General features: G+C 39.9%; 2 protein-coding genes across 9 annotated transcripts in view; both read left to right on the forward strand.

Annotated features, from left to right (window-relative positions):
• Znf385d (zinc finger protein 385D) overlaps nucleotides 1-11,003 on the forward strand; it is an 867,824-nt gene that overhangs the window by 716,178 nt on the left and 140,643 nt on the right. The window lies entirely within an intron of this gene.
• Nucleotides 10,582-11,003, forward strand: part of LOC104861077 (protein kinase C iota type-like) — a 2,395-nt gene continuing 1,973 nt past the window's right edge. Inside the window, exon 1 of the mRNA XM_033756890.1 lies at nucleotides 10,582-10,982. Within this exon, the coding sequence (XP_033612781.1) occupies nucleotides 10,582-10,982 (401 nt within the window). The remainder of the gene's footprint in view (nucleotides 10,983-11,003) is intronic.

Consider the following 11,003-nt stretch of genomic DNA (forward strand, 5'->3'; position numbering starts at 1 on the left):
AGATGATCTGTATTTAACATTCTTCTGATCATTGGTAAGCATAGTGAACTTCCCTAAAACCATTGATGACATTGAACTTGAATTAATATGATGTAACTTTGAAATTGAATAGATACCTATTTTTCCAGGATGCCCTAAGAAATTGTGGAAACGCTTGATACTTTATGTTATGAATCATCATTCTCTTTTCAAGTCCCCAAACATTTATTTACTTTACTACTCATAATACGTAATGTGTGCTTAAAACAACAATAACTCATTCAGATATGAATTCTTGCTTGATATCTTGAGGTAGTTTTATCTTTCTGGATCCCCATCAACAGGAATTACTCGATACTCTAGACTCATGACTGTTGGGCCAAATCCTACTTTGATCGGTTTGAGCAGTGATACTGCCTCACTGTCCTTAAATCCAGTTACGTCATTCAATCCCGTAACATTGTTCATTCACACACGAATTTTCTGATTGGGAATACATTATGTAGTGCTTGTGAGATCGTTCTCCTAAATTTCCTTCATAATGACTAAGCTTCAAAATGCTTCTATGAAAGAAAAAGCTTCTATGTTTTCAAAACGCATTATTATGAGGTTTTTTAAATCCTATTAGGATACAAACTAAGTGCATGTGGTTCTCTATTGTTGTCTTCCTTACTTTTTTAAACACAATTTGAAACTTAAAACTTTTAAAATGTAATCAGGAAGTGAGTTGTATATCTACCTAAATATATGTATCTAAATTAAATATATCTTTATAGGTATTAAGTTTGAAAATGATAAAGAAAATAAGTATTTATTTGCAAGATTACTTTTTTTTTTAGACAGCATCTCTCTATGTAGTTCAGCCTGGCCTTGAATTCACTATGTAGCCCAGGCTGGCCTCAAACTCATGTCAATCTTCTTGCCTTAGCTTCCCAGGTGCCCGAATTACAGGTGTGTGCCGATACACCCAGCAAGATTATATTTTTTAAGATGCTCATAGTTTCTATCAAAAATGAATATGCTTCTTAGGAATTATTACAAATTTGTCAAAAAGTAGTCTATAAAGTAGTAAATTTTTGTACCTTATGCATTTATTTCTTCCTGACTCTAATCCCCGTCATCCTTCAGTTCATCTTGTTTTCTTATCCCCTCATTAAATGCTACTTGGGTCATTGAAATGGGTGCCAGATCTTTGCATCTTCTTCCTCCCCTTTCCAACAGTCTCTCCACTCGAATGCTGGATCAACCTTCTAAAGACTATCTTTGAGGTCATTTTCCTCCCATTCTAAAACATATTCAAGGTATATGGTGAACTAATCTTAAAACAACTTTTTTAGACTTACCACCCATTCTTATTCAGTCCAACTAGACAGCTCACAAAAACCTCTTTTGCCAAAAAGGCTTTGATAACTCTGACTTTTCCATTTCGCCTCTTTTCACATGTAATTGTCTTGTCTGATGTGCCTCTCACCACTCCTGTCACCTTCCGTGGTCCTATGCAACCCTCAAGTCTGGGCTTTAAGCTTTTTCCAACAGTCTTCCTTGTTTACTCCAGTCAGTAGTCACCTACACTGTTCTCTCTTCATCCCCTCTGGAACTTCCATACCATCTTACTTGTACAGTGTTTGTTATTCTGTGTGCATTCTATTCATATAATTTTTTTCAAGTAGAGTAAAATGTCTCATTTGTCTTTAGGTCTTTTAAAAATATAAGTTTCTAGCTCTGGCAAGTTGAGTACTGTCGCAGGAACTTTGTTCCATTTAATAAATGTCAATGCAATGTAAATTATAGGACATTTTGAGTCATATGATAGCACTACCTGAAAGTAATGTCTTAGTATTCCCATCAGGGAAGAAATTGAATCTTCTAATTAACTAGGTTATAAGTTATAACCGGTTGATTCAACCTTAAACTGAAATATAGTTTCATTTTTATACCAAAGCCTACTTAAATAAAATGCTTTATTTTTTACATCATTGGTCAGCATTTTTTTTTTCAAATTACAAATGCATCAAATATCGGCTATAACGTGATCTAGAATTAAGGTTTCTAGGACATAGTGACACCCAGAAAGACACTCGGAAAACTAGCAAAGCTATTATAAAAGGAAAACTTGCGACTCCACAGAACGCACTAGCAGACAGATGTATTCTTCGGCTGGGTTGGTTGTTTTCAGGTGTAAAAGTGAGGTAGCAGACAGAAGCATGGTGCCCCTTCCTTTTATCTTCATCATTATCCTTGACCATATCTCTTATCTACAAAGAGAATTGAAAAGGGGATCAGAAATTAGCAATGACCCAGCTCCTCAAAAGCATGAAGGGAATTAAAACTACTCACAGAATCGCCTGATTGTGTTGTGCACTCACCCTTTATTTCCTCATAGCATCACCTCAGAAATGGGAAGGGCTATTTGACATATAAAAAAGATGTGTTGTAGGGCCGAGGATTTAGCTCAGTGGTTTGTTAGCCTGCCTTGCAAGCGCAAGGACCCGAGTTCAGTCCCCGGTACCAAAAAAAAAAAAGTGTGTTATGATGAGGAATTGCTGAAGAATAATGAGTTCCAACTGTTGCCAGTCTCCCCAGCCCTGTGGACTGAGTGCTTTGCTTTGTGACTTTCTAATCCTGTCTTCACTTTGCTTTTAATTTTATTCTAAAACAGCTGAACTGTTTGGCAGTAAATGCTTCCAACTCAGATGAACCCTCTTCATTTTTTGCATCTTTTAAAACTAAAATTTATAGCTCTTTTTGATAACTTTCATTTGTGTATCACTTTTTCTTTCAAGTAACAGGTGATGAAGAGAGCATTCCTGTGATGTTTTGGAGCTTAAATTATCATTATGTTTCAGCAGGGGAAGCTATTAAATTGCTACTTCCTATTGCCAAACAAATAAAAATTGCTTTGCATGTTGAAATTGCATTGATATTTGTACATAAAAGTTAATATTTTTAGAGAGAGTCAATTTATAATTACTAGAAACCCACCCCAGACTGAAGGCTGACTTGTTATGCGCATTGGTATTTATGAAAGACCAGTCTAAAACTTTCACTCATGTTTGCTTTTCCTTTCTTGCTTTGTTTAGAGAGTTTATGTCTGAAGATAGTTTCAGTTTGCTGCCCTAAGAGAGTTTTATCATTGTTGCTGCTACTCAAAAATCAGTTTAATGAATTGTGATTCAGTTGAGGAAAAAATGTATTTCTCAAACATAAGCAAAATGCTGTCTTTGCCTAGATCACATTGAGCAGAGTGTGTTAGAAATAAAACTGAAGACACTAAAAACTGAGGATTAGCACATTTCATTTTCTAGAGATGGTTTGGTATTCAATAAATTTTCATTTTAGATGTGCTGATTTTCCATTTTAAACATGAGGAGTAAAAGGGCGCCTCCATGCTAAGAGGGCCTCCATAGTGATCGCCCTGCATAAGCCGATGATGCGCTGTGTTCTTGTCCCTGGGAGAAATATTGCGTGGGGGTCTGACTACTTGGCTCTGTAATGAAACATGTTACTAATGAGCCTGCATTCTGCATCCTTTTCCCCTGTTTAAGTTCTTTTAGGACAAATGTCTCTTTTTAAGCCTCAGCTGAAAAGTTTCACAACTATTAACCTGTTAATTTTCATTATGAAAAAACAATGTGTGATGAACAATTAGTTTTGCCTGTAGTAGCAAATACACAGTTTAATTTCACTCCTTTATTGATTATGTGCTAATAGATATGTATATATGGCCATGTGTTTTAAAGAATGCATTTGTAATTATCACTATGTCTCAGTAGTTAATATAAAGGGCACTTGTATTCTAGGTCACGAGTTTACACTGTATCTTCTTTTCCTGGGTCACGGCCAAAAATCTCAATGACACTGTGAATGAACATAGGATTAAAATGATTGAAAAGTTTAAAAATAATTTGTTGGACGTAAAGCAAGGTGAAATAAATCCTAAATTAGCTTATATTTTTCTCCAGTTTTTATGCACTTGAGATATCACCAAGATTAAAGTTCCTGGTTGCTACGCCCTGGCTACTTAAAGGGACAGAGCTAGGCCCAGCGTGGTGGTGCACACCTGTAATCCCAGCACTCAGGAGGCTGAGACAGGAGGATCGCTCTGAGTTGGAGACCAGCCTGGGCTACACAGTGAGTTCCAGGTCAGTCTCAACTACATAGTGAGACCCTGCCGAAAAAAAAAAAAAAAAAAAAAAAAAAAAAAAGCGGGGTGGGGGCAGCAGAGCTAGGCATTATGAGTTATCTTCCCAGGTTCTCTCAGTTCCCTTTGCTCTATCTGTGTGCCCTTCCTGGCTGTGATATGCGTTTGTTATCCATACCTTCCACCTGAGGTTCTTCTTTACAAGGTTGTTGAGTTATTGGAGCCACTTTGCCAACCTGAGTAGGGAGCCAGCAGTCTTGGAAAGTTAAGACACTTCTGGGAAATCCTTAACAGTGATCAGCAGTTTGGGAATATCAGGTCTAACTGGCTTTCCTCAGATCAGGCCGAACTAAGGCATCTGACATTCCACACACTCCTGTGGGACCAACCTGAAGGCGTTCTCCACGGGCTGGTCTGGATATCACTCCATTAGTTGGTTCTTTCCTCTCCCTGCCATGCTTCTTCACGAGTGTACTGATCTCCGAAAAGTCATCATGAAACAGCACGTGGACCATGCGATGTTTTTATCAGAGTCAGCTTCTGGAAGCCAGACCTCAGTTAGGACTGTTATCCTTGTAGATAGGGAGGGGTGGAGGGATTGAAGGGAGGGCAGAGGAATGGGAAAAAATATAAGCACCAAGATGGATTATGTAAACGTGCAAATTTCCAATGATGAATGTCATTATACTGTATACCTTAAATGTACAAATGAAGTTAACTAAAGAAAAAGAAAATACCATTCTGCTAAAACTAAAAGAATAAATAAATAAAAAAGATGGAAACAAAGCTTTTGTAAATAGGGAGGAGTGAAAGGGAAGAGGGGAGGGGAATGGGAAAACAGGAACCAAACTATGTCATGTCGGGGTACAAATTCCCAGTGATGAATCAGGTCATAATATATATGTAAAATGTACCAATAAAGTTAATAAAAAAAGTCAAAGTGCACAGACTATCCCTCAGCCAACTCTGTTCCCATTTGTCACTTCAGAGTTGCTGTGATCACAGGAAGTCTAGAGGACCAGTGTACACTGCCGATGACTGGAATGATCCTGGTATAGCAGAAGAACTTTTAGAATTACTAAGTGAAATTGCCCCCTCGCATGGAGGTCCATCCTGCAAGCGTTGCTTGTTTTCATTCCCGGTGCTCTGGGTCAGCAATTCCAGTGCAAAGCTGCCTGCAGCCTCCTTCGAATGACTTTGCATTACGCATTCATGTCCACTCCCTGCCCGTTGTTCTGTGCTGTGAGAGGCCAGGCAGTAGCAGCAGTGCAGCTGGGCCTTCGCCCCAGGAGAAACCCATCAGAAAGCCTCTTGGCCCAGGCCCATGCCCTGGCACTTGTGCCTTTTAAGACTTTTCTTTTTCTGTTTTTCTCCATTTGCTTTGGACCAACTTATATTTAGGCTTTTCTCTTGACAAGGTCAGATCATATTTTCTTTCCTGTTGTCCATTGTAATTTTAAATAAAATCTATAATGCCTACCTATGGACCCAGAAGCAAAATTATGATATTTTCAAGTTTACAAATTCAGTTATGTGCAGATATCCATGTGTGTGCAAAAACATGCTTGGATTAGGATGGTGTTGTATTTCGAAAGAAAGATTTACCACTAGATATATTACTAATACTAGAAGCAAGAGATGCCCAAAAGGTTTTGGTTACTTAAACGCCCTCTCAACATTCTTCTCTTTTTCAATGAAACTCAGAGAAAAGATGTCCATCGTGGAACTATGTCCACGAAGGATGGAGTAAGAGTAATTTGCATTTCAGGGTTGTTTTGGCCCAGGAGTTGGTCCAAGGGTGCAGGAGGGAGGGAAGGAGAGGAAGAAGGAAGATGAGGCGGGAGGAGGGAGTAGGAGGGCAGGAAGAGAAGCTGGAGTAGGAGGAGAGAAAAAGAAGAAGGGAGGCAGAAGAGAGGAGAAAGAAGCAGGAGGAGAGGAGGGAGAGAGACGGAGGAGCAAGGGAAGAAGAGAAGGGAGAGGGATAAATAGATTTGTCTGGAAAATGAAGGGATGGAGTGGGGGCTGAAAACATTGCAAGAAGCACTAATGAGCGCCAGGAGAGAAAGGGAAAAACCAAGACCTTGGTCCCCACAGTCCACCACGAATCCAGCAGTTCTTCCCTTAGAGGCAGAGGAAGTCACCACTGCAAAACGAGCTGTGAATTGGTGGAGTGAGCAGACAGAAGGGGACCCACAGAAGTGTACCTCACAGCAGCAGCAGGGAGGGCATTGGTGACCTGTGGCTCTTACCCTGGTGGATGTAGATGTGCAGGGTTACACTGCAGTCATGACGGGGTGGGTCTGCCATTCATGGAGTCCCTTCTCAGTGGGTCAGGAGCTTACTGTGCAGAGTCTCTTTCAGCCTATGTTTCCTTGTAGCCAGGGCAGGGAAGAGAGCACATTAGGAAAAGGCCTGCGTAAGAGATCCACCTTTTCATTTGATTGAGGTCAATGAGCAGCTTTATGTTCTACAAGGCTTTTTCCTTGTGCAAGTTTTGTACTTTGACTGACAGATTCTAACTGCTTTCTACTTAGAAGAAAATGGAATAGGTTTTATTCTTGAAAGGTACCTGTTGCTGGGATTTGAAACCTTAAAATAGAAGTTGCCATTTCTTTTGCATCTAAAAGATTTGATACAAGAACAAAAGAAAACCAAAGTTTATGGCACAGATTTTTTAAAAAGTTTTTTTTAAGGAGCAAACAATTAAACATAATGCAGTTATTTTTGTTCTGTGAAGACAAGATTATTAAGGAGGGAAGTCTCTATGAAGAAATATAAATCCCTACAGACAATACACTTGCAAGGGGTAATGCAAGACACATTAATGTATTGCCAACTTGTTTCTCTTGGAATTTGTTTGTAAGTTTAAAAGAATACTTTTATAGAAATACTGAATCATAATAAGTCATCAGATGGAATATTGGAGAATGGTTTCACCTAAAGGATGGGTTACGAAACAGACTCCCATAACAAAGTTTACAGAGAAGCGGGAAGAATATGGAAACCAGGCAGGAAATGTACACTGTGGTTCATTTGCTTAGAGAAGGAAACTACTAATAGTTGCAATAATTAAGATAATTTCTTATGTACCAGAAAGTATAGTAGTAATTAAATCCTTTGCAAAGATAATCTCAACCCCTGCAGCACATCTGTATGTTATGACATTATCTCATTTAGAAGTAACCAGGTTTAAAGAAATTAATTCATTTATCTAATATCCCATTAGTAGCGTTTAGGAGTTAATACTTGAAGGAGTATCAAGCCTGAGCACAGCTGGCAAAGATAAACATAAAAACAAAAGATATAAAAGTTTGGATGTTCAGGTAATTAGTGATGGAAATTTTAGAACGAGTGTGACAGAAGTATAGAGCAGCCACCAAGCTACCAAAGCCATGTGTGTAAAAAGCTCAGATCTCTGTGCTAGATATTAAGGAAGGAATTACAGCTAAAAAGAGCTGTTATAAACGAAGTTTGCAAAGGGGAAAAGGAGGCCAGGGATTTAGCTCAGTGGTTTTGCCACATGCCTCAAAAGTGCAAGATCCCAAGTTCAGTACCCGGTACCAAAAAATAAAGGGAGGAGGGGAGCTGAAGAAGCTTCTGGACAGAGCAAGTGAGGCAGAGGCCAGGAAGTTCTGATCAGTGGAGGCTTAGATGGTGACCCCCAAGAGCGGAGCAAAACTTAATTACGCTTCCTTCCTGTGAGAACAATGTGGGAAACATGGAAGTAAGTTAATTTATGTTCATGTTGGACTTATATGGGTGGCTTTTAAAGCTAAACATGATTCTAGGATTTAATCGGGTAATCAATTTATCAATGGTAAGTCTTGGTAACTGTTCTCAGAAATCTATGAAATTTGTCTTTCTTTTATCACACTACCTATGCAGTTCTTTTTCTCTCCTTAGAGGTATTTAAAGAATAGAGGAATGAGTAGACAAGCAGAGTAATAAAGAACATGTTGTTTTCTTTTCAGTAAGAAAAATAGAACATTTTAAAACAGTTTAATGAGGAGGCAAGTGGTCACTGGTAAAAAAAACAATTTTATGTTTACAATAATTTGAAGAAGACAGAGAAACCTTATAGACTAAAAGTTTCTTTTTTTTTCTCATTGAGTTTATTGGTGCATTTTGGGTATACAGTACAGTTGCATTCATCATTGGGATCTTGTACCTTTATGTGACAGGTCTTGGTTCTCATTTTTCCCTTTGTCCCTGCCCTCCCTTCACCCCCTCCTCCCTTCCCTATTTACAGATACTTTATTTCCATTTTTTCATTTTCTCATATATTTTTTCCCTTATTCCCTTTCCCCTACCCTTCCCACTTCCCCTACACCTTTAGCCCTTTTCTTCCTATTTCACATGGTCAGTTATATCATTAGGATCTTATGTACCATTATAGTTGTTCACACCAGAGAAACTATTCAGTATTTATACATGTGTGACTTATTTATTTCACTTAGGAGTATATCCTTACTATGTGTCCATTTTCCTATAAATGACTCTAATTTCTCATTCTTTGCGGCTGAGTAGTATTCCATTTTATAGAAAAGCCACACAGTTTGTAATAGCTAAAACTTGGAAACTGTCCATCAGTTGGAGACTTGATAAAGGCTAAAACTTTCTTGAAGAACAAGGGATAAAGCAATGCATATTGTTATGGTGCAAGTTCAAAGATTCATTACAAACTTATTTTATAGACTCTCTTTTAGCTTTTAAAAATGAAATATTTGGTGTTTACAAATATATGTACTATGTGAGTGAATTACAAAGCAAAATACAAGTAAATATCATGAACCTCCTAGCCAGCTTAAAAGTGAATCCCGATGTTTAACCTTTAAAATAACTTGTGGTGGAGGACAGGCCACAGCTGCAGCCACTGGTGGTGGAAGGACTCCTCTTATTACTGCTCCTTGGCCAGATGACCCTTTGAAGCTGGACAGCAGGGAGGTGAGCAGGTGACCAACAGCTCTCAGGCAGACACCAAGGTCTTCCTCGACTTCCACTCCCCTAGTTGCATTTTTTCTACATATAGAAGGCAGGTGGGGAGATAGCCCACAGAGGGACAGCACAGCACATCCACAGGGTCACAGGTGACACAGGACCATTCTAACTAGGTCCTAGTGAAAGACCAATAGTGTGGAGTCAAAACTGGAAACAACACAAATTGTCATCAGCAGATGGGTGCAGAAACACTTTGTGGTTCATCTACATGGTGGCGTGTGATGGCTCAACCACTGACAAGCAACAACCCACACGAAAGCCAGCAGGGTTATGTTGATGGAATCTTCTCTGCAAAAAACAAAGCAAACAAAGAAAAATCTTCATGCAGATTATTACAGCTTTCCCATACCTACAAAGTGCAAATTCTCCACCTGGGACACAAAAGTACATGTGCTTCTTGGGATGGGAGAACAGGAAGTGATTACAAGTGGCGATAAGGAAAAATTCAAAGTCCAGTCCTGTATGTGTTCATCATCACCACTGGGCTGATGGTTTCTGGAGTCTGCAAAGACTATCTACCATGTGGTCACCATACGCTGTCCTGCCTCACTCTGTTGTCACATTTACTGAGTGCGGCGTTTTCATATTGTGAATTAGCTAAGAATGAATAATGATATGTGTGCACCCCAAAGCTGCAACCTGTTGTGGATCCACTACCATACCACCCGCACGCCAGAGGTTACAGCTTGAAACCAACATTTCTATCTTTTAGGGAAAATTATTGTGGAAATTTCTGGAATGTCTCACTAATCACTGTTTAACTAAAACTAATCAATCAAGAAAGAAAAATCATAAATTTCACAGCTCTCTAAGTATGAATACCCAGCACACCATCTTCAGAGAAAATGGCTCCTTCATATGCCTCAGCATGTGCACAGGGGCAGCATACATATGATGTTTTAAAGGTGAAAGTGTCACCAATGGCTAATGTCAGAGAAAGCTTTCCTAGTTTTGTTTTGCTGTTTCTAGATCACATATTCAATCAGGCAAATTGATGGTACCTGAGTATAATCCCATTATTCCGGGTGGTTGAGGCCAGAAAATCATAAGGTGGAGTCCAACTTTACAAAGTTAGTGACTCAGTGAGAGATTTAGTGGGTATCTGAAAAAAAAAAAAAAAAGTCAGACAATAGACTTCAATGTGAAGACGCAGAATTTAAGGCCAAGTACTGCAAGAGTAAAAAACTAGCATACTTCTTAGATGATAGATTAAACAAAATGCTACATAGATGGAGTAATAGATAAAAATTACTAAGTGGCTATTGGTTTATTTAGTATGAAGAAAAAGACGAGCTATAGGTTCTTCTTATCAGAGGGGAAACTCAGGTTGTGGAACCCCAAGACATGACCTCACTTCCTTGGCGACATCTCGAAAACAGAACGTGGAACCCTTGCTAACGGGCACCACAGTCCGGTAGCAGCGTCTCCCGAGCTCACTTGGCTGGAGACGGTCAAGAGCGAACATGCTGAGCTGCTTCTCCACTTCGCGAGGCCGCAGCCTCAGGACCCCAGGCAGAGAAAGTATCTGTGAAAGATTGAGAAGACGGCTGACTCCATCCAGACGCCTCAGGCCGCACTGCCGCATCCACACGACTGTCACAGACACCCCAGGGAAGGTCTCCCCGGGAGTGACCCCCAGTGACCTACCAAGGTCAAGGCGCCCCAGGGAAGTCTCCCTAAGCCCAAATACCACCGGCACAGAAGCTGGGAAGAGCCCAGGGCAAGTATCACCACACCCAGAAACACCCAGTAGCTCTGGGCAGGTCTCCCCAGAGCCGGGCCCAGAAAGCCCAGAGAGTCAAAGTCCAAGGGGGGAGAGCGAAGTCACAGCCACCTGCCCCCGAGAGACACTGGGAAGCCTGGTGTACATCCACCCAGGCCTGGC

Source organism: Fukomys damarensis, unplaced genomic scaffold (genome assembly GCF_012274545.1).
Source record: "Fukomys damarensis isolate Sample0158 unplaced genomic scaffold, DMR_v1.0_HiC HiC_scaffold_28, whole genome shotgun sequence".
NCBI lineage: Eukaryota > Metazoa > Chordata > Mammalia > Rodentia > Bathyergidae > Fukomys > Fukomys damarensis.